Genomic DNA, 24,340 nt, shown 5'->3' with positions numbered 1-24,340 from the left:
CTATGAGTGTGAATCACAGTGAGTGACAGAATGGGTCTGGTGTCTCTACTATGAGTGTGAATCACAGTGAGTGACAGAATGGGTCTGGTGTCTCTACTATGAGTGTGAATCACAGTGAGTGACAGAATGGGTCTGGTGTCTCTACTATGAGTGTGAATCACAGTGAGTGACAGAATGGGTCTGGTGTCTCTACTATGAGTGTATAATAAATGACCAAACACATTCATAATTATAGACATGCATAGTATTTATAATGATAAATGACCAAAAACATTCATAATTATAGACATGCATAGTATTTATAATGATAAATGCATCAAATATCTAGTATTATATGATATTATTGGGCATGTTTTTTCGAGGGAAGATTTGGCTTATTTCTCTCACAAGAGTTGGCAACACGGCTGCTATTCCACTGTCCCAATGTTGCCATGTCTGCTTATTATAAGCGTCTTTGGGGCTTGTTTTTCTGTGAAGTTGCTTATAAATATTGGTAGTTGAGGGTTGCGTTTTTTGGGGGTCTTGTTTCTAAAGTGAAGTCGCTTATTTGGGCTTGTTTCTTAATGTCAAGGACTTCCACATTAATGTATTTCTCCAACTAAGGACCCTACATTTAAAAATGTTGTGTGCCAGCCTGCCAGGAACAACAATATTTGCATTGTTGTTAAAATGTTTCAAAGAATATTAGGCATTTGTCACATTTGTTGCCATGATTGTTTTGAACATAGCAGATCCCACAACAACACGTTGTGAGCTTGTAGATCTGCTATTTTCAAATAGCCTAGTCAGGCTTCTTTTGGGCTTGTTTTCATGGACCTGGTGGCTTGTTTCTCTCACCCAATGTGGCAACAGTGCTGTCTAGGAGTACTGAGTGACTCCGTCCTCACAAGTAGAGATACTCCCGAGGCGAACTGTTGACAAACGGCCCTAGTCTTTCAGGTAAGCCTGTGTGTTGCATATTACCCTGGTAACATTGGCATTGTATTTGTACGACATGTATTAGTATCGTGTCTCCGGTGCTAGCATCGGGGGCTACATGCATGCTAACGTGCATGTAGCCCTTTCAGGCTGTCTGCCCCTCCCCCGCTGTTAGCTCAGAGAAGAGCTTCCATGGGAAGGTAATCCCTATTTAGCCCTGGTCTGACGCCCTGTCGGACACCCATCTACTGCTCTGTAGCAATTTTCCCACTGCCGGCGAGGCTTTGGAATTCCCCGAAAATAAATAAAACGAAGTAACTACTCACCGACACAAAGCCTTCGTAAAAGTCTATTCTCAAAGCTGGGAAGTGTCTCTCTTCCCCAGCTTCTCTCTAAAATGCACTATTTTGGGGAAACTGGGGAAGAGAGACAAAAATACAGTGAGAGGGGGGAGGGGGGGTTCAGATTTTACGGGGGCCAGTTTCGAATTGCAGACGTCCGTAGGAGCCCTTTGAGAGCGGTTTTGAAGGAGTCAAGGGATTCAAGGGATTCTGTCGTCAACCCTAACCCATTCCAGCCTGTCAAAATGGGCAGGGGTGAGGTGGGTTCGGGGAGTGAGGCCAAGTAGTTGTCTGATCAGTTTGTTTTGGGAAGAGACAGAACATTAAACCACTGTACGCCCCCTGCTGCTTGAACTGAGACAGGACATTAAACCACTGTACGCCCCCTGCTGCTTGAACTGAGACAGGACATTAAACCACTGTACGCCCCCTGCTGCTGGAACTGAGACAGGACATTAAACCACTGTACGCCCCCTGCTGCTTGAACTGAGACAGGACATTAAACCACTGTACGCCCCCTGCTGCTGGAACTGAGACAGGACATTAAACCACTGTACGCCCCCTGCTGCTTGAACTGAGACAGGACATTAAACCACTGTACGCCCCCTGCTGCTTGAACTGAGACAGGACATTAAACCACTGTACGCCCCCTGCTGCTTGAACTGAGACATTAAACAACTGTACGCCCCCTGCTGCTTGAACTGAGACAGGACATTAAACCACTGTACGCCCCCTGCTGCTTGAACTGAGACAGGACATTAAACCACTGTACGCCCCCTGCTGCTTGAACTGAGACAGAACATTAAACCACTGTACGCCCCCTGCTGCTGGAACTGAGACAGGACATTAAACCACTGTACGCCCCCTGCTGCTGGAACTGAGACAGAACATTAAACCACTGTACGCCCCCTGCTGCTTGAACTGAGACAGGACATTAAACCACTGTACGCCCCCTGCTGCTGGAACTGAGACAGGACATTAAACCACTGTACGCCCCCTGCTGCTGGAACTGAGACAGAACATTAAACCACTGTACGCCCCCTGCTGCTGGAACTGAGACAGAACATTAAACCACTGTACGCCCCCTGCTGCTTGAACTGAGACAGGACATTAAACCACTGTACGCTAGTGTTGCGCGGGTCAGGGTTTTTCATGACCCGCAGGTCACGCATGTGATAATAATCTGACTCGGCTCAGCCCGCCCCGCAGCACCACATCAATTTTCACAACTCGACCTGGCCCGCAACCCGCCATCATTAAATGCACGTCAAATGTGTCTTTGAATGCGGCTTTTATTCCGTCAAAAAAGGTGCTTGTAAACAGCCTTAATAGGCTAATAATGTCACTAATAATGTCACTGAAGTGGCAACAACACATAACAATAAATCAAAATAAAATACAATTTGGCTTTCCTTTTTTATGCTTTGCATATTAGACAGGCTATTATTTTCAATTAACAGAACGAATGACGCCATAACATCAATAGGCTATACAAAATATAGCTTCCCTGTTTGGGAAAATTACAGGCCTAAAAGACTTTCAAAGCAAGCCTTTTCAATATAGGCCTATATTTCAAGACAAATTATTTCAACAAGACAAAAAAAACATCGCATCACATTTCTTCACAATGCGCATAGCGTTGCATTCATGCATTGCGGTGCAAAATGCTCTCAGTGGTTCAATGCTTCAAGTGAACGTTCACCGTTCAGCAGCACCACATATTAAAATATAACATAGATATACCACCGCTATCAGCAAAAACAATTAACGAAAATAAACAGAACAGACTGTCCTTAAAGGTGATATAGACAAGTTTTCAGTGTTTGTACACAGAATTCAAATAGCTCCACCCCTGTCATTCTATTGGCCGAGCCAGGTCACTTCAGGCTATGGGATTGTTGTTGCTGCTGGGAGGGACGCTATGGATATTGCGCTCGTATGGCTAAATATGACATAAAAAAATTATGAATTTCTATCGATATCTTAGTTACAACAATGCCATTGAGTTGACATGTTGTTTTAAGGGTAACTGTAGCGTAATCGCAATATCACAAGACGAGTCCCGCAAATGAGGAAGTAGGGGAGGAGGAGACTCACTGGCTCTCAATTCAATTCTCTTTTATTTGTAATCGTGCATATAAAACATATATTGCCCCTCAAATGCCCCAGCCACTACTACAGCATCGTTCATGTGAACTACTCTGTCCACGGTTATTCATTGCAATGAAGAAAAATCGCTATGATGATCCGCGACGGCTGTCACCGTTGGCAAGCACGGGTTGAATGCATGCTTCAAGCCGGCCGGGGCAGGCAGTCGCCGCGGCGGTGACAAACCGCGACATGATACTAATACTCACTTCCACCATTTCAACAAATAAGCACATACAACCCACTCCACATGAACGATCATATTGATGCAACCAGGAGATTTTATGGGGGGGTCGGGGGCCGACGTTCTGTGACTTCTAGGATCCTCCGAGTTCTTAGGGGTGCTGGCTGCTGGTGTTTTCACACCACCCAACCATGCCATGCCTATACATAGCGATTCTCATATGGTAATTTCAATAGGCTTACATATTAAACCATAAACATACTATTTCACATGAACAATGTTGATGAAACTAAGATATGGGGATAATATTATACATTGCAATGAAATCGCATCGCGTTTTCATTATAATACTGCTGGGTTGAACACACCGCCACAGCCTCGCGCTGCAATTGGCTAAAAGTTTAAATCCCCCCCGACGTCCCGTCTAGTAAACTGTAGTGGATATAAACAGTGCATTCAGCCACAGGGGGACAAAGGGGGAGTGTGCTGTTGCAGGAGAACACCTCAGCATCACAATATAGGGAAAGATAGAGAGGGAAAAGGCCCAAAAAATACATTTATATATATTTTAAATTTTGGCTGAAAACTTGTCTATAGCACCTTTAATAGGCAGCATGCAGGCTGAGGCTACATATTAATACAACACTTTTTTCTTCACACAAAAAAGAAATGAAAGCAATACCGAATTACATTATTTCTGTACGGCTATTTTTCCTTTGTCCATTCTATGGGTTTTATGGGTTTTTACGTGAACTGTGCAAAAACAGGATGGCGTCAACGGTGCCAGGGTTCAGTCTGTTTCGTCGGGCCTCTAGCACCCGACCGGCCGAGCTGAACACACACTCGCTTGATGCACTTGACGCCGGTATGCGTATCTAGCCAGCTTAGTGAGCAAAGGGAACGACCCTTGCTGCTCCTGCAATTCCCAGAAACCCAGAAGATCCTTCCCGTCCCACGCGAACTGGCTGTCAAGGTACCGCTGAACCTCGTCTTTCTCATCATCGCCACCTTCATCCTCCCACTCGCTGAACTCATCTCTCTTTCTCTTGGCTGTGACGCAGGCGGCGGCACCGTCATTTTCTTGGTCATCAGGCTCAACTAAAATGCAATCATATATTTTTTATTTCGATTAGACTGACATACTCACTTGCTGTGTTAAATTAACCATTGTACGATAAAGCTATTTCATTTTAAGATTAGGCTTACCTCGAATCGTGACCTCGGCTGTTTGGACACCCGGTGGCGGAGTTGCTCTGTCAAATGCCTTGACAAGTAACCTCGCGTTGTCATAGACAGGCTCTCTCTCATCAGCTGGTAACATCTTCAGTGTCTTGAAACGTGGAGAAAGAAAAGTTCCGAGCTTGTGTGTGATGTTGATGGACAGTTTATCCATTAAGAACTTCTTTGCCCGTGCTCGAATGTACTTCATGTACTACGGATCCCCGAAGTGTGGCTCGCAGTGTTTCTTCAGCTTATAAAACCAAAGCACCACTAGTTGAATGGTTGGATACGTGTCGCCTTCCAACTCTTCACTCGCTTCTTTAAAGACCGTCAAGAACTCAGTGAGTGTGTTCATCACGTCCAGCTGAATGCCGTCCATTCTGTGCTCCTGGCCCTTCTGCTCCATGGCAGTCTGAATCTCACTGTACTGTTTGATCACCGACTGCATCATCGCAACTTTACTGTTCCACCTGGTTTCACACTCCTGCATAACAGCATTCGTGAGGTTGGCGCTCACACCAGATTTCTTGAGATAAGTGACAAGGCTCTTGCAATTATCAATTACAGCACTGACAGTTTTCATGTATTCTGGTGTGTCAGGCTTGAAATCAAAGGTGTGTTTGAGGACGATGTTGAGTACATGAGCTGTGCATGGCATCCAGTTGTAGCTACTGAGGGCAGATTTAATATTGGACCCCTGGTCACTCACAAACATGATTTTTGAAAAGCGATCGGCGCTAATTCCGAAATCATGCAGCTCTTTGATTACTTGGTCGTTAAGGTTGGCGGCCGTCTTTCTGAGGTTTGAGTCAAATTCAGCTGTTGTTATGACACGACCCTTCAGTTTCCAATCTTCACAGATGAAGTGACACGTAAATGCACTGTAGGCTCGTTTGTTGAAATCGTCAGTCCACATATCAGTGGTAATTGCAATGCCACACTCTATAGCTTTATTCACCTCTTTTGAAAGGATTGCTTTCTTTTCCTTGGCTGTCTTTTTGGCTCTGTCGCAGACGGTTTGTCGGTGGGGGAGTACACTGCTGGCATCGACACGTCCATAACGTGCACCTATATTAATAAGACCCTGGACTAGTCCTTGGAATCCATTGCCAGATACAATATCAAAGGGTCGTATATCTTCGCAGCACATTGCAACGCATGCGTCGGTTATTTCAGACTTGGATTGCGATGGTAGTTGTCTTTGTACGAACCCGGTCATAGAACGTTGACGTTGTGAGGAATCCTTCTCATGATCGCCTGCACAAACATGTCTCTTCATGTTGGATGTGCCAGAGCAGTGGCTGTCATGTTTGTATACTTTATCACAGGAGTTGCACTTAACGTAATCGATGCTGCTGTTGTCTTCTGCATTCACAACCTCACAGAACTGGTTCCAAACTTGAGATTTAGCAGCCTGACCTTCTTTTCTTTTTACTATGTACTCCCCCGACTTTAATTTATCCCGCACCTTTTGATTATTCACCTTGTCGGGATCCATTTTCAACTTGATTCACTTGTCATTCATTCTATCTGCTCTCTGTTCACTTTGTTGTTTTTTTTGTGGTGCGCCGCTCTGCACTGGTCTCGTTGGCGCTTCCGTGACGTCAGGTCGCAGGTTAGATTACGTGACATTATAAACATTATGCATTTAGCTAACAGCATTATATAATATAAACTATTAATATATATATATATATACATATATATATATATATATACTATTATTTCCAGTCTGTCAAAAATAAACATTTAATCGTTTGAAAAAATCCCATCATACATTATTTGACCCGCCTCAACCTGGCCCGCAAATAAAGTGAAAATGTCATGACTCGGCCCAGCCCGACCTGCGGTTAACCCGCGGGACCCGCGGGTTACAGGTCGGCCCGCGCAACACTACTGTACGCCCCCTGCTGCTTGAACTGAGACAGAACATTAAACCACTGTACGCCCCCTGCTGCTTGAACTGAGACAGGACATTAAACCACTGTACGCCCCCTGCTGCTTGAACTGAGGCAGAACATTAAAAACACATTGTAACCCTAACCCTAACCCGTTCACCTTATTCACTTTACACCATTGTTGCTTGTGTAAACTTAAGTTAAAGCTGTTATAAGCAATAATATGTCAACCCAGCAATGTTTCTGTCTCTGTGACACATCTAGGGGCCGCAATCTGCATTCACAGATTGTCCTAGAAGCTTTGTCATTGGTCGATTTGCCTGTCTGCTTCCTGATTGGTTAGTCATTGCGTTTTTTTTTTTTCGACCAATGACAAAGCTTCTAGGAACACATTTGAATGCAGATTGCGGCCCTTAGATCGGTCACAGAGACTTTTTTGGAAGCGTTCTACCCATTGCTGGCTGTCTGAATACCAAAAAAATGGTAATAAAAATGTTGAAATATTATTGCTTATAGCAGCTTTAAGTGTGATTTCTTCCCTAATGCATGAATCCCATAATCTCCAGATTCACATGTTGGAGAGTTGGGCTAACACCACTAGGTCTCCACTTATTAAAGTCCTTCCTTATTCACTTGATTTCAGAGCAGTGTGTGGAGTCCAGACTGCAGGTGAAGATAAACTCTCCAGACTCATACGAACTACAATACCCATGAAGCATCACTCCCAGGTGAAGATGAACTCTCCAGACTCATAAGGACTACAATACCCATGATGCATCACTCCCAGGTGAAGATGAACTCTCCAGACTCATAAGAACTACAATACCCCTGATGCATCACTCCCAGGTGAAGATGAACTCTCCAGACTCATAAGGACTGCAATACCCATGATGCATCACTCCCAGGTGAAGATGAACTCAGCCAGGGAAATTTCTATTAAACCTGAAGCTGAAGATCAGCCATACCTCAGTAAGTTTCATGTGCTCTTCCTTTCTTTTTCTTTAAAGGTATATTCAGTGATTTCACCCAATTCAAATATCACTCCTTTTTTGGTTTTGTTGTGATAATCCTCCCTACTATAGAGTGTGCTGACCATATAAGGAGTTCCTCCCGGTCCCCAGTTAACCCCTGGGGGTCAAAAAACCTTAGGTTTTGTTTTTGACTAGGTGGCCCACCAATCCTGATCGAGCCTTGGTGTGTGTGCCGTTGGCCTGTCGCATGCCCCCCCCCCACTGTAGTGCGTGCATGTGCACATCTTGTTACCGGGGCGGACCGGGGGGGGTTTCCAAATCACTGAATGCTCCTTTAATATGTTCTGTTCTGTAGGGCTGCCAAAATGTGTTATTTTCACTGTACAATACCAGGACACCAATAACATAGTCCTGTCGCTGGTGTAATTTCTAACCATATTGGATTCTGTGCAAAAATGTATAGTTTTCCTAATGTAACCAGTGGCTATAGATACACACTAGACTGACCACAGACATATTATTAAAATACGTAATCTTTATTGAAAGAATATAAAAATAGTATTTATGAGCAATTTATCACAAGGTTAACAATAAAATTAGAGACAGGTTAAATCACACAAGAAACATTAGCTCTCCCTATTACCAATAAAACCCCTACTCGGAATTGTTATAGGTTAATTTAGTGTGAGGCTAAAGCAGTGACCACCCGTGCCTCGTGATCACATCTGTGCAAGGCATAGAAATGCAACCAATAAATACACAGCATGAATATTTGTGCATTGTATGTTTCCCTTACAAAGTAATACATAGACTGGGCTATCAATATTCAACATAAAAACTGAGGGCTCACCAAATACACAGACTGCTACAGTAGCCTACGTTAGGTCAATAAACACAAGGTGTGAGTTCCCATACAGCATGTTGCTCACTAGAAATAACCACATTTAACCCATTTTGACCTGAGATCAGATTCTAAAAGTATCTTCTAAATCCTGACAGTTTTCTGAAAAAGCTATGTTTCTATGTCAGTCGTTCTTCGATTTTTCAAAAATAGCAGACCTTTTTCAATAGCTAAAGCATAACATAATGATAACACCAAAAGGGGTTCCCGCCCAAAATGGGTTGACCTTTTAGTTTGAATTTTCGTTTTTTTATGCCATATGAAAGCAGGGAATCATAGCTTCAAATTGACATATTTGTTGTTCAGTTTGACCCACCAGTTTTGGAGACTTGAAAGGTTCACTTCTGTGGTCAATAACATTACACCTAGCTACATGTTTAAGCATTTATTTCATATTTACATGTCAATTTCAGCTCTGACACTTATTTGCGCGATGGCAGCCTCTCAGTCAAATCTGGTCACATATTACAATGGCAGGCACTCTGCTCTCATTGCATCACTCTGTGGAAACCATGACAGGTTGCCTACATTACTAACACATTACAATACAAACATTATCCCCACAGAACACATTGTAAATAACCGTAACTATACTATGTATGGCATAGTATAGTATATATGTATAGTTTATATGTATAATTTCATTATATAGATATTCCACTGTTACATGCTTAGCTTACGCATTTGTCATGATAACTACTTTTTATGTATGTGATGTATTGCCATGCTTTTTGTTCTTGCTTAATGTAAATCGCTCTGGATTAAGAGCGTCTGCTAAATGCCTAAATTGGAACAAAAGCAATACCTTTGCAGCGCGAGCTGCTAATCACTGCCTCCTCTCATTTCCTTGTCGGAACTGGCTGTCGTTCCTACGGGAGACCAATTCAGTTTGGTTAACTAAACATAGTGCATGTCAACCTTAGCGACATCACAGAAGCAAGCTATCTTTTAGAATAAGGCTACTCCTGAAAATGTAAACAAACCTTTTGACATATTTAACTGGACTAATATTCCGATTAGGGCTGTCAAATGATTACAAATTTTAATCAGATTAATCACAGCTTCAATATTAAAGGTATATTCAGTGATTTCACTTAATTCAAATATCACTTGAGTTCCTCCCTGTCCCCAGTTAACCCCTGGGGTCAAAAAAACCTTAGGTTTCGTTTTTGGCCGTGGTCCGTGGTTCATGGTCCGTGGATCATGGTCCATGGTCTGTGGGCATGGTCCGTGGGCATGGATCATGGTCCGTGGGCATGGATCATGGTCCGTGGGCATGGATCCAGTTATTTACTCATACTGTTCACTGTTTAACACCATTATTCATTTTGGTGTTAAAGTAACTAAAATGTATTACTTCACATTACTTGTTTGTATTTTGCTAAAACTTTCAGAACAGTAATAACCTGTATTTAGGTTTAGTCAATCTTATCTTGGTAGGTAATAGATAATTTTGTACATGGAAGAAGAATGGATTTACATTTTAGGAATCCAGTGTTGACCATCATGTTATGTTTCTGCTCCTAGACATCCTGCACATGGCTGTGTGTAAAGAGGAGGTTTCTCCTGAACAGGAGAGGAGCCCCAGTCTGCTCCAGGAGGAACCAGAGCCTCCACACATTAAAGAGGAACAGGAGGAACTACTTCAAAGACCAGAGGAACCTGTTGGGTCAACGTTGACATTACTAGCAGTGAAAGGTGAATATAATAATGATGATGAAGAAGACATATCTTCCCACTGCTCTGAAGTTGAAGTTGAGCTTGAATCTGACACTGCAGTCACTGAATACAGTGATGATTGGGAGGAGACCAGTGAAGACGATGAGGACGGACGGCGTGACAAGAGTTTCAGTGACTCAGGTTCCCTGAAGAAGCGCCAGCGTGTCCACACTGGAGAAAAACCTTTCCAATGTGAACATTGTGGCAAGAGTTTCAGTAAGTCAGGTAACCTGATCAGACACCAGCGTATCCACACTGGAGAAAAACCTTTCCAATGTAAAAATTGTACAAAGAGTTTCAGGGAGTTTGGTTCCCTGAACAGACACCAACATGTCCACACTGGAGAAAAGCCTTTACAATGTAAACATTGTGACAAGAGTTTCGTTGAGTCAGGTAATCTGAAGGCACATCAGCGTGTCCACACTGGAGAAAAACCCTTCCACTGTAAACATTGTGACAAGAGTTTCAGTGAGTCAGGTAATCTGAAGTTACACCTTCGTGTCCACACTGGAGAAAAACCTTTCCAATGTGAACATTGTAACAAGAGTTTCAGTCAGTTATCTCACTTGAAAACACACCAGCGTATCCACACTGGAGAAAAACCTTTCCAATGTAAACATTGTGACAAGAGTTTCAATGTATCATGTCATCTGAAGAGACACCTTCGTGTCCACAGTTCTCACACAACAAAATAAAAGTTGTCCACTGTAAATGGTGTGATCAAAGTTTAAATAACTCGGGTCACTTGCTAAGACACCATTGCATTCACACCATGAACCTACGAACATATGCTGTATGTTCGTAGGGAGGATCACATTAACCAGCTGTATGTTCGTAGGGAGGATCACATTAACCAGCTGTATGTTCATAGGGAGGATCACATTAACCAGCTGTATGTTCGTATGGAGGATCACATTAACCAGCTGTATGTTCGTAGGGAGGATCACATTAACCAGCTGTATGTTCATAGGGAGGATCACATTAACCAGCTGTATGTTCATAGGGAGGATCACATTAACCAGCTGTATGTTCATAGGGAGGATCACATTAACCAGCTGTATGTTCGTAGGGAGGTCGATAGACAAGGACAATATTATGGATTAATAAACTGCTCCTATATTGCAAAACAAATATGGGTAAATTCTCCTTCTACAGCACGGCCACCCAGGCGTGGGATGCCCTGACCCCTTCCCTGAACAAAATGCAGATCACTTACATCTTTTAACACAGGCCTGAAAATCCACCTTTCGTGATGATTTGATTGGCTGAGCATGGAATGTGAATGTATGATGATAACAGCACCTCTCTCTTCACACAAGTGTGATTCTTGTTTTTCTTCATGTCTATGAATTGATTGCATAGGACCTAAATGGAAACAAGACCTGAAGGACTTTGTTTTTTCTTTTTCGGTGCTTTCCTTCTGGAATACGTTTATGACTGAACTCTGTTGCTTACATTTATGTCTAACTATTCAATCAATCAATCAATCCTGTCAACAGAGGCCACCATTCTCCTGCTCTTTTGGTTTCTTCTCATTTTAAACCCTTTTAAACGTATTATTAACAAACCATTTATGACTTATTATTTTTTGCTAGAGAATTACAGTTATGTATTGGACATTTTTGCTGTTAGAATAGAATGTTACTGATGTCAGCTAATTTTGGGCCACTTTCTGGCAACTAGGCTGGAAAACTAAGAAAAATCAATGCATGTCACTAAATTGGGTTTATATAATGATTAATATTTATTTAATAATATGTTTTGTACATGTTTTAAGTTAAATTTATATAATAAAATAGTTTAGGCCCTACAGCTTTTGAAACATCAGCTTCACATTGTTTTTAGATTTGGTTTCATGTCAAATTGGACACCCGATCAGCTACGATGGGCCACTGTTTTTTTTAAAGCTCTTTAAAGTTGAACAGCCAATGGATGCACATGATTCTTGCCACAGATGTACTTTACACGGTTGCTTTTTGATTTGTCTAATGGTTGTCATGGTGGGAGATGCAATGCATCACATCTGACATGATGTAATGACATCAGTCATATGATGACTGCTCAGGGCAAATGATATGATGTAATGACATCAGTCATATGATGACTGCTCAGGGCAAATGATATGATGTAATGACATCAGTCGCGGCGGGGTCGGTTTCAAAGTCGTACGATTAGTCACAGACGTTACCGCAGTGAAATTTGTTCTCCGCATTTGACCCATCTCTTGGAGTGGTGAGCCGGGTGAGCTCGGGAATCCATCTGGATCTAGGCCTACAGCCTTCCAGCTCAGACACGCACCCTCTGTAGACGTTTTTAAATCTCAACTCAAGACTCACCTCTTCACTCTTGCTTTGAGTTGAGTTTTAATATCTGCGTTCCTGACTGATCTGCTGCATGTTGTGTTTTATTTTCTTCTGTGTTTTTACACTTTGTAAAACGTATACTTTACTTAAGCTCGGTGGCAGATGCGGCTGGGGACACAAGCGGTCTATGTTAGACTAAACACTTTGATTTGTATCTGTAGACCTATAAGGGTAAGGTACATTTAATACAGAATATACAGAAACATATACAGGCATAGAAAATAGAGATAAAGAAGGAAAATAATAGAAGTAAGGAAATTAAAAGATAGAGGGCCCATCTTTTTTCAAATAACTTCTCCTTTCCATTGATTTTATAGGTCACCTTCTCCCTCACATACATGTGTTCCACTTTGTCCAGCCATCTATCCAACCTGGGTAGTTCCACACTTTTTCAACTTCTGAATATTGTCTCCACCAGGCCGAAGGCATGGGGAGAGAGTATGTTTTGCACTCCGTCCGTCCGTGTGTCCGTCCGTCCGTCTGTGAACAGCTAATCTCTGGTACCGTTAACTCGGTCGATGCCAAATTTTGCGCACACACTCCCTGGATGCCAACGATAAACCTCTGCCCCAAGATTTCCAGAACGGCCTGTTATAGCGCCACCAGGAGGGCGCTTTGTGCAAAACACGTTTTTGGACAGTACACCTACAGATTTTGTCCAAACATCACGCAAATTGGTACACAGTCTCTCTAGAGCCATTCAACGAAACAGGTCTTTCAGATTTCTCAGACTCCATCCTGATTGGCTAAGATTGGCTTCCAAAGTTCGCAGGAGTGCTCAGTTTCAAACAAAATGCTGCAGATTATGAACACATCGTGTGATTTCCGTGAAATTGTGCACGCACATTCCCACTAGGCCGAGGAAGAAATGCCACGTGAACATTTTCAACTCAGCCTCATGGTGGCGCTATAACTGGCCGATTAGTGTTTTTACCTCTAACTGCACGGAACTGTGTAAAACGTTGTATGCACACTCCCTAGAGGCCAAGGAAAAACCTTTGCCTGAAATTTTTCGCATCTGCTCTTTATAGCGCCACCAGGAGGCCGACATATGTAAAACACATTTTCTAATATTACTCCTTCATATTTTAACCAAATTTCACGCAAATCGGTACACATGCTCTCCATAGTCATGTGATCATAATCCACCCTCATTGGCTATGATTGGCTTCTAAACTTTTCAGGAATAGCCTGCTTTGTTCTCATTTTGTATAAATCGCCACAACTACTCAACGCAGCGTCCGCTTGCGGTGAAACTGCATGCATATTCCCACTAGGCTGAGGAAGAAATGCCACTTCACAGTTTTCTAATCAGCCTCATGGTGGCGCTACAACAGGCCAAGCCGCTTCTCACACACACGCACGCATGCACGCACACACATGTTTATATTACTCCTAAACATTTTGCCAAACATCACACACACTCCTATCCTCCTGGTGGAGACCTGTGCCCAGAAGGGCACTTTTTCTAGTTTGTTTTAGAGCTGTCATTCTGAGAATCCAAAACAGATACAGATCCGCACTTTGTAAGCTTTTGGGTCATGTTCCCAGCAGTAGGCTATGTTATGTTTTTCTAAGTTCACCATTGACTTAGCCGTTAGCGCGGCGGAAAGAATGACTCGTCTCTCCTAATCCAGGGCGTTCTCCGTGGTGTTGAACGGATCGATATACTGCCGCTTCATTTCTGCTCCTCATCCGTCTCTCCCGCAAAATTAAACGCTTTTTGGATCATATATCGTATAAATTAAAACGATCGCAATGTAAGCTAGCTATGTAAGGTAAACTTTTTTTTAGTGGATTGTTTCCGGGTCATGGGTTTCCGAGTAAAAGCGGCCATGTTGTTCCGGCACCCCAGAGCTCCTATTTTGAAGGACTTCCGGCACTGATTGTTTTAAGAGAGGGTGGAGGTCTCCAAGGCCCTTTCTGAAACCAGTCCCTTGACTTGAAGTGCTCTCGGGAGGTTCCCTCGTCAGGAAGTTCCCCTCCAGCTGATCAAGTTCCCTTGATTAGGGTGCATGGGTATAAAACACTGTTTGGAAATACACTCGCCCTGCTTGTGCAGAAACAGGAAACAGACACCATTCGTTGCCATGGTTACCATCATGCAATTGTGTTACCTGTTATTTTGTTTGTACAGTTATATTGCATTGCATCGTGTATGTTTGTGTGACATGTGGATTTCATTAATATGGAAAAAGGAAATACAGCGTGACTGTCAAAACTGACGTCATATACATCCATGGTGTTTATAAATCATTGTGTTAAAAGTTGTTTTGTTTGTGTGGTTTCATTTATAGTTTTTTCACGGTGGGGTAAATAAAGAGCCCTTGTGAACATCAGTTGGAGCATTGTCTATTCTGCATCAGATGAAGATTGTTTAGGAGGAGTTTATTTATCATGTATTTGTGGTGGTTCTTACATTTGTTGGTCGCGGTTTCCATGCGGACAGAGAGCAGTCTATGTCTCATTTAAAGCTGATCTATTGCTTCTGAGACAGAAAGGAGCTAAACATTTTGTTTCTCATTTGTGTTTCATTTGTAGACCACTTATGTCTCGTTTACTGCTCCTAAAATCCCTTAGGAGCAATAAGGGGAGCTTTATTTGAGATTATATTGAGATTATAGTGAGAGAGAGATGAGACGTAGAGGAGATCTCTCTATTGGCTACTTTAAGTCTCGTTAGTGTCTCATTCTTATGGAGCCACAAATAAGCAACAACTGACTAGCTTTAGTTGAGATTACAGTGAGACAGAAATGAGATCTCTCTATTGGCTCGAGTCCCATTCTCATGGAGCCATAAACAATTGAGTAGCTTTGGTTGAGATTACAGTGAGACAGAAACGAGACATAGGCGAGATCTCTATTGGCTCGAGTCCCATTCTCATGGAGCCATAAACAATTGAGTAGCTTTGGTTGAGATTACAGTGAGACAGAAACGAGACGTAGGCGAGATCTCTCCATTGGCTCGAGTCCCATGCTCATGGAGCCATAAACAATTGAGTAGCTTTGGTTGAGATTACAGTGAGACACAAACGAGACGTAGGTGAGATCTCCAATAACTCTCATTTGAGATATAATTGACCTGTAAATGAGATACAGTAAACATGCAAATATTTATATAAAATACAATAATTTCATTCAATAAAACTATTTTTTTATAAAGTGCAAGGTATGCAACACTGTAAAGTAGGGATGCACCAATATGGAAATTCTTGGAGGGAGGGCGAGGTGAATACAAACAGCAAACATTATTTAACATATTGGTATCAGTATTTATTAAATTGTTATTTACAAAGGAATCGGCCAAGAATTCAGAAGGAGCGAGGTTGGCCAGGGGTCGGCCGACCGATGGGCCGACCCGGTCAGCCAGGAAATTCACCTCGATCTTCTGAATTCTTGGCCGATTCCTTTGTAAATAACAATTTAATAAATACTGATACCAATATGTTTTTTTTTAGTGTTTGCCGTTTTTAATTTACACTTTTTGTGCCAGAGAAACAAATGCATCTTAAAACAAGAAATAAATGTTCAGAATCTACAGCTTGGTAGACTACAGATAAACACCAACACAGCCAATGCAAAATGTATGCTTATCACCACCAGATAAACAGATGCACATTAACATACTCAGTGATGTGCTCAGTGATGACATCAAAAGCAAGAGTACTCATTATGCAAAATGAGACAATACTAGACAACTAGAAACAACTATGTGGGAACTGCTTTCTGGCCTTGACAGCCAATGCCTACAACCAAACAGAAAAGTAATGTCTGATTGCATGAAACAACGTTAAACTCACTTTGCCACTCACTTTATGCATACCCTATTACCCTTTAACTCTTTGAGAGTTTCATGGATTTCTATATAGTTTTTAGACTTCTCTATGGCAGAATGGCGTTTTTGAATGATTTATTGAAAATTCTCTGTTGTGAATGTGTGACAACGAAAGACCTTCAGAGAAAGCTTGGCTTGTCTGCTTCCAGGAAAAAAATGAACTGAGTTGATAAAGTTTAGTTGTGGTGTTGGAAGCCATTTAAAAGAGCCTGCATTTACACTGGGTAGTGTTTCTAGGACAACAAAAAAAGTTATGACCGGTTGAAGTTTTATTTTCTAAATAACTTTTTTTCTGCTGGGCGTACATAGCCATGCAATATCTCATTTTAAAGGGTGAGTTGTCTAGTTAATTAATTAAATTAAAATAAAATAAAAAGTTTCTCACATGTACCACTGTAGATATTTTGCCATCTATAAATAGCATGGTCAGTCATGATCAATCTGACCTATCCAGCTAAAAGTCCCCCTAGCTCTGAAATGGAACATCATATAAACTCAATTCTTTTTTGGGGTAAAATTAGACATTCTAACGCACATTTTGATATATACCATGTTTACATAGTCTTACCAGTACCGTGTCTATTCATGCATGTATCTCAAAAACCTGTTGTGAAGAAACAGTTTTGATAAAAAACTCATCCAAGGACATTGTTTTGATATGACTTTGTGCCCATGATATGTATCAAAATATAGACTTGAATGTATACTGTATTATAACAAAAAAATTGGGTTCTTACCATCTACCGTTACAGAGTAAATCACAGTTGAAACTCGCTTAGTCAAACCATAAACCTCAGACTAGTGAACAAAATAGCCATGACAGGTCTAACTCATTGTAAAAGCTTGTCTTTTATTTTTTATGACTACTAACATAATACAATTATAATAAATATTACAGAAAATAAATAGGCCTACATACAAAACAGTTGTCCCCAAACTCCCCAGTGTCCCCAAACCACTGCATTCCAGTTGTTCTTGACGGTGTGTGTGTGTGTAGGCTAAATTTAAAAAAAAACAACTGAAATGAATGAATGCATCCGGTTCAGTGTCGGAGAACTCCATCGCAGTCTTGACTCTTCGTCTTCATCATCATCATCATCCTCCTCCTCCGATGCCAGTTCTAAATATATAAAAATAAACATTTAGCTGTAGTCAGCCCGGCCAATAGCCAGTTGGGGGGGGGGGGCGTAGGCTATCTGACATCATCGTCATCATCATCATCACACGGACACACTAAACAATGTACAATCATGATTGTATACAATATACAATGAATGCAATTATCATGCAAGCTCAGACGTCAATGAAACGTCATACAGATCTTATATAATACGCTACTGTTAGCTTCACTCCCCGTCCCCCCTCCGATCCTTGTAGCAACGTCATCATAACCACGCGTTGCTTCAGTAAACGATGCATGTTTGTTCTCCATCTTTGTAGACAGTAAATAAAAGGAGCGAACATTACTCTAAAGATCAGATCGCCTATAAGGCACGCTACAATATAAAATACTTGTACTGCCATGCGTGCATGCCTGCTACGATACATTTGTACTGCACCAACCAACCGATCGACACCAACCCCCCCCCTCCAGCCCTTAGCCAGCACCAATGCACCGACCAACACCATTAGCCAGCACCTTCGGTGCTGGCTAATGGCTGGGGGCCATCGTGGTGAGTCATTCTGGCGTCATGATCTGACTAGTAGTAGTAATTATCCAAGCATCTATTTGTAGCGATCATCTTATGATTTCTGATCACTATAGAAGGGCATTTTCTACAATAAGATTACCTCAAAACATTCCGGGTTGATCGTCTTCTTCAATGGTTTCCCGGTATAGCTCATCGGACGACGATGGGGAGACAATGAAAAAAGGAGGGAGGGAGCAGCGAGTCTCGCTGTAAGCACTGGACCAGGGCTACTCCGCCTGGAGAAGGCGACTGGGACGCGTATGGATCAATACTACTACCACAAAACTCGCTCAAATAAATAGTACTGCTTTCAACTTTTTCTGCTAGAAAATCGCTCGGGCGAGACGGCAAACAGGCAAAACAATGAAAACTATGAAGACTCCCTCTGCCCCCACTGTTTACAGGGGGTGGGACCAGCTTCCAATGGCAACACGTACACGTGTGTCACGTGACACGGGTTTTCTGGGTAATGTAGTTGGAATATAAGCTCAGGAATTTAAACAGCGCTTCGGAGCATATTAATATGTTTAGATTCATCAAAAACTGTGAAGACGCCAATTGGCGTCATTGATCATTTACGGAATTCTGATGAAGACGCCAATTGGCGTCTTTCATCTTCTAAGGGTTAAAAGGGTGGGTGGGTGAAATTTGTTTTTGTGCATTTGTGTTTTTTCATAGGGGGCCGGGGGGAAGAGGGCAAGGGGGAAAGAAGATCAAGAAAAGAAGCAAAGTTACACAAAAATTAAATCTACATATTCACATATAAACCTGAGATGATGTCTAAAGGTGCATGAGCATAGCAGCAAGACAAAAAGTCAGCGTGCACAAATGTCAGTCCGTGTCAACAGCATATTCTACATAAAAAGACTGACACTGGTATAATATGCAGATTAGGTCCAAAGAAAAAGATACCTTGTAACTGGTATAATCCACAGGTAGGTTCAAAGGAGGGGTAAATCCAAGTCACTTGTCCCTGGCTGGTATAATCCACATGTGCGTTCAGGGAAGAGCAAAGTTCTGAGACCAGCCTGACGACACCTCCTGTCATCAGGCTGCCGAACTTGCACGGGGAGCTCGCCTCCCATTATGTGCTGAAGTCCACGATCAACCTTGGAAGTACTTGGAGACGTTGAGGACGAGGCTGGCGCAGCTTCTGCATTTATTGGCCATATGGCCTTCTTCAAGCCCTCCGTGTAACACCTAACTGGACAATCTGTCCAGTGTGGCACACCATAAGGCAGTCTGAAGACAGAGAAGATGACATGAGCTACACAAACACACATTCAACATGACCCCCCGCCCGCCCCCCAGTTGGTTAAAACAAAGAGACTGTGTCCCACCAGTTCACTGGCTGCATTTCTTTACTGTACGAAGGCAGACATTATTTCCCAAATGATAATGTATTGGCTACATCATAAATTCAGAATATACTTTACAAAACCAAGATGGAATACTTACTTAAATCGCATCCACCTTTGTCTGGTCCAGTCTTTTTCCCCTTCTGGAATGACACACCTCAACTGAATAATAATCAGTTGCATTCCTTCCTGGCATGCTGGTGAGCTCAGAACATAAGCTGTCCACAGCCTGTGAATAGAGAGCAAATAACACAAACTGCATTTTAAAACATCAGCTTTGCATCCAAGTTGTGTGTGTGTGTGTATGTATGTCACAACTAGCCGGCTCTGGTGTGTGTGTTTGGTCTGGTGTGTGTGTCGCTTCACGTCAAGTCGCAAAAACACTTGTCGTGGAAGGGATCGATGGTAGCATTAGTCCGAGATGCCTTGGTGTTATGTGTTGTTTTTGATGTGGGTGTTTGAACAGACTGTGAAGACAAATATCCTTCGGGACAATAAAGATTATTATTGACATGCGGGAACAACTGTCGGACTACCGCTCAAACATGTGCTCGCTGCTCCCGTGCTTGTGGTTATGGTTTGGGTTTGAGTTTGAGGTAGGTTGTCGGACCAATAATACTGTCGGAAATAAAGCCTGTACCCACCGCGGAAACCCAGCAGTTTACATTACGTCCCATAAGGACATTTTCAGAATGTATATTCTGCTAAATGCAAAACTAGAAATAAACATATTCATATCAGCGTATCTCAGGACGATAGCGATAGATCTGTGAGGGGCCAAATCAGACAAATATCACACCAATATATCGCTCACGGATTACAGATGAGCATCGGTCTCTTAACATGATTTCACAAAAATGTTGTTTTAATGGTCAATATTAGTGACAGAACTATACTTCTTATACTTTAATTTAACTAAACCTTACCATGTTGAACTTCACAATGGCTTGTCTGGCTGAGAGCTTTCCTGGTCTCTTGTTGCGGCCTTGAGGTGATGTGGCATGAGGTGGAAAAGGAGCAATCTCACTGTCCCATGATCTCCCATCCTGAAAATACAAGAACAATTCAGTTCTTCATTCAATTCAGAGTTATTCTTTTGTTATATAAACTCAACAAAAGTTCGGAAACTTAACTTTGGTCCATTATTTCTCCACTTTATTAATAATACCAATTGGTATTGTATTTTATATAATTTTAATCGTTGATTAGTCACCATTACAACAAGGTATAGATTGTAAGGATCGGGTGTTCGTGGAATGAGCAACACATAGCTAAATGTGTGGGTAACACCTCCAAAAAATTTGCCAAAATGACAAATGGTTGGTATTCCACCCTTGCTTCGAGTTGCTTAGTGGATTGGATGAATTAACTCTCAGACAGTAATAAGGAAAAAACACATATTGGCCATTTTCACACGTACTAATTGTACACTCAGTGTTAGGGAACTCAGTAGCGGGTGGAAGATCCAAAAGCAGCTGCAACAGCTTGGCATGGTATGGGGCAGTATCTCTCTCACAGGCAAGTCAGAACAGTCAGAACTTGAGGTTGTCATCATTGAATGCAATTTCAAATGCAGTGAGATATCGGGATGAGATTCTGGAGCCACTATCCCATATTTTCAGAATCTGGGCCCTAACGCCATCCTCCAGGATGACAACACTCGCCCCTACAGAGCCAGTATCTTCACAGAGTTAAGTAGCCTACCTCCAGAATTTGGGAGTAGAGTGGATGGAATGGCCTGCCGTGAGTCCAGACCTCAACCCATTTGAACACTTGTAGGATCAGTTTGGATGTGCTGTACATGCTAGAGCGACCAACAGAACCATGTTGGATGACTTGCAACAAAACATGGCTGAGGAATGGGATGCCATCCCACAACAAAATGTGGCTAGGTTTGGTGACCAGCATGGTGCCAGGCTGTTGCAGCTGCTTTTGGATCTTCCACCCGCTATACTGAGTGGAAAATTAATAAAGTGAAAAAATGACCAATATGTGCTTTTACCTCCCTTGTATTACTGTGGGAGAGTGCAATCATCCAATCCACTAAGCAACTCAAAGTACCCTCTAGTGACACAGTCACTGTAAGCAAAGTGAACATCCCCTTCTTGGCAGAACATGACTGTCACAATCCTCCATCTCTATAATAATATTGCTCTCATCCATGACATATACTGTAAATCACCTGCATTGTATTAAATACACTCACTAATGTCAAGTTAAGTGCTTAATGCAGACAGTCCAGAGCATCCCCGGCGACTGACGTTGAGTTGAGGATGAATATCCAGAAGGTCACGGCACCAGTGTCACAGATACCACTTGGTAGGCACTATAAGCAATGATGAGAACAGGATCCACGTTGATAGTTCATTCTGTAAAACACAGACAAAGGCTAAATAGTTGTCTTTGGAAGTTTGGATGGACACTATATCAGGCGATGTTCTCAGCAAAGCAGGGACTCTACTATATTTTTACCGATAACAGAAAGAAAAATACACACACACTCTAACTCCAAATAAAGTAATTAAACTGCACTCAACACTGAGTTTACAGTTACTTGCTCAATAGTGGGCAATTAACAATTAAATTCAACTAAATACAGTATGTACTTGTCTTGTAAACCAGTGGTTCCCAAAGTGGGGTCCGGGGGTCATTGAGGGAGTTCCAGGGGGTCCCCAACTAAATTCTAGTTAGAGTTACAGACCCATAAGGGTCCATTTGGTTCCTGAGAGTGTACAAATGGGCCCTAACAGGTCCATTTGTACACCCTGAGTTAAATTAACATTTTACAATATAAATTGGGGGTCCGGGATCGGGAGATAGACATGCCATAAAATGGGGGTCCGTAGATTAATTTAATGCATTTCAAACTGAGGGTCCTTGAAATTAAACAGGTTGAGAATCACTGCTAGAGCCTTCTCTCATGGGGGTCCTTGGCATATATTTTATAATGGGGGTCCGCAGGCTAATTAGTGTCAATGTGGGGGTCCTTGACATGAAAGTGGGAACCACTGTTGTAAACTGATGAAAATTAGCTTTAGGCTAAATCTGGTCCATTTTCATGGATTTGAAAACTTAATGTGCACTGTGCACAATAGCCTAGGATAGCAATATTGTTATAATGTATAGTGAGCTCGTAGATCGGCCATTTTCAATGTTTGACGCAGATCTGTATGCTCATAGCACAATTCTAGTTTGGTCACCTGAAGGGAAATAAAAACAAGTTCACCACAAGCCTCTATTGCCACAAGGTTGACTCATTTTGAACTTCCTTAATTGACCTTATGGACACCGCTGCCTTCTTGCCATCAAGGTGGTAACTAGGTGCAATTTCCCATTGACAGCCCATACATCCAAATAGAAAAGTCCTATCCCATTGTATTAAACAACGTCGAACTCACCAACAACACAGCAGTAGGAAGATCTTGTGCTGTAAGAGGTAATGCTGGAGGTTCAGGTTAGCCCTGGTTGTCCCTCTGAATCCACGCTGACACTGCCACAGCATCTGGCTTCCTTAAAATATATCAAAATAGTTTATAGTACAACATTGTCTCAATAAAAATGTATTTACCTTTAAATGTCTCAATTCAATTACCAAGTTGCCATGCAGTCAGCATCTCTGCAACAAAAGTGTCCATGGTGAAACTCCATGACTAGAATGAAATCAGATTATCTAAATTAGAAAACAGAATGACTTGACATTTATTGTAAACTTAGCGAATGTAGTAATAATTTGTGATGAGGCAACCTGCGTTTGCACTACAAAAACAAATAACTATCGAAATTGGTTCTAGCTTGCAAAGCCTATTCTAGTTTAGGCACAACACAGCAGTATAAAGCAGACGAAATAACTATCTTTACATGAAGTCATTGTAATCATTCACGGTGTATTGTCCCTGTTCTCATGCATGCAACATGCTAACCATGCATGCTATGTTTAGGCACAACACTGCCGGTCACCGAGGATAACACCATGCTAACCATGCTAGCCATTAGCCCCTCTGCTCATAGTAGCCTATGAATCATAACTATCATAGGCTATGATAGTTATCCCATGACGTCTCGTTTCTGTTTTGCCAACATGGAGGCTAAAGCAAAGCTAGGCCTCATAGTAGTTTAATACAAGTAATAAAAAGAAAACTCACGATGGATAAACGCCGGTCAGGTGAACTGAGCTGAACTCTGTTGGTGGTTTGTTGTTCTCTGCTTCTGCTTGTACTCACAGTCACTGCTCAGCCGAGTCAGCCCGCGCTTTTCTGTAACGTGTGTGTGTGTGTGTGTGTGTGTGTGTCACGTGTGTTGTGTGCGCGCGCCGCGCGGGTGCTGGGAAGTGACGTAGAAAGTACAAAACAGAGTTATATTGCCTCCTCAGACAACAGCTATATTGAAGAAAAGCTTTTAGATCTAATAAACAGAAAATCCCAAAGCGCGCGCGAGTGGCATACTGGGAACTTAAAGGTACACACACAGTCCCACTGGCAAGTGTCACAAATGTGTTTTTCTGTTCAGGCTGTTAATTTGTTTCCTTTTGTACGCAATTAATCAATTGATTGTTTTATTAACAGTTTGCAGAATTACAGTACATCTCCAATCGTGTCGCCCCCCTGGGGGCGTTTTTTGGGGGTCTCAAGGTTCGGGACCCCTAGGGACCCCCAGGGACCCCCCAGGAACCCCCACATGGTAACTCTTTCATTTCTCAACCGTTTTGGACAGGGGTGGGTTTGTTGGAATTGTGTCACCCCCCTGGGGGCGTTTTTGGGGGTCTCAAGGTTCGGGGACCCCTGGGGACCCCCACA

At 42.3% G+C, this 24,340-nt stretch overlaps 1 protein-coding gene and 1 long non-coding RNA gene across 3 annotated transcripts; one reads left to right on the top strand and one right to left on the bottom strand.

Moving 5' to 3' along the window:
- Positions 1–827: 827 nt before the first annotated feature.
- LOC306925977 (uncharacterized protein) lies at positions 828–12,059 on the top strand. 2 transcript variants are annotated; one of them, XM_079505162.1, is made up of 3 exons: positions 828–939; positions 7,354–7,679; positions 10,110–12,059. In XM_079505162.1, the coding sequence occupies exons 2-3, from the start codon at positions 7,598–7,600 to the stop codon at positions 10,994–10,996; spliced, it is 969 nt and encodes a 322-aa protein (XP_079361288.1). In that variant the 5' UTR covers positions 828–939; positions 7,354–7,597; the 3' UTR covers positions 10,997–12,059. The 2 variants fall into 2 exon arrangements, with proteins under 2 accessions (XP_079361288.1, XP_079361289.1); XM_079505163.1 differs by having other exon boundaries at positions 847–939; positions 7,359–7,679.
- A 7,087-nt stretch (positions 12,060–19,146) lies between these two features.
- On the bottom strand, positions 19,147–23,705 carry LOC306926428. Its single transcript, XR_013790380.1, has 7 exons — positions 23,690–23,705; positions 23,140–23,197; positions 22,946–23,057; positions 21,754–21,916; positions 20,474–20,593; positions 19,648–19,776; positions 19,147–19,431 (listed from the first exon to the last, which is right to left on the bottom strand). It is a non-coding gene; the product is annotated as an uncharacterized lncRNA (long non-coding RNA).
- Between the last annotated feature and the right edge of the window lie 635 nt (positions 23,706–24,340).

Source organism: Electrona antarctica (genome assembly GCF_951216825.1).
Source record: "Electrona antarctica genome assembly, chromosome: 7".
NCBI lineage: Eukaryota > Metazoa > Chordata > Actinopteri > Myctophiformes > Myctophidae > Electrona > Electrona antarctica.
Note: the sequence above shows the minus strand (reverse complement) of the source record. Positions and strands in the feature narration are given on the sequence as shown.

What these genes read in the sequence shown, in the direction of transcription:
- LOC306925977 (XM_079505162.1), top strand. Translation starts at nt 7,598, where the DNA reads ATGATGCATCACTCCCAGGTGAAGATGAACTCAGCCAGGGAAATTTCT. An exon ending in TGAAGATCAGCCATACCTCA is followed by an intron (nt 7,680 to 10,109) that starts GTAAGTTTCATG and finishes TTCTGCTCCTAG; the next exon opens with ACATCCTGCACATGGCTGTG.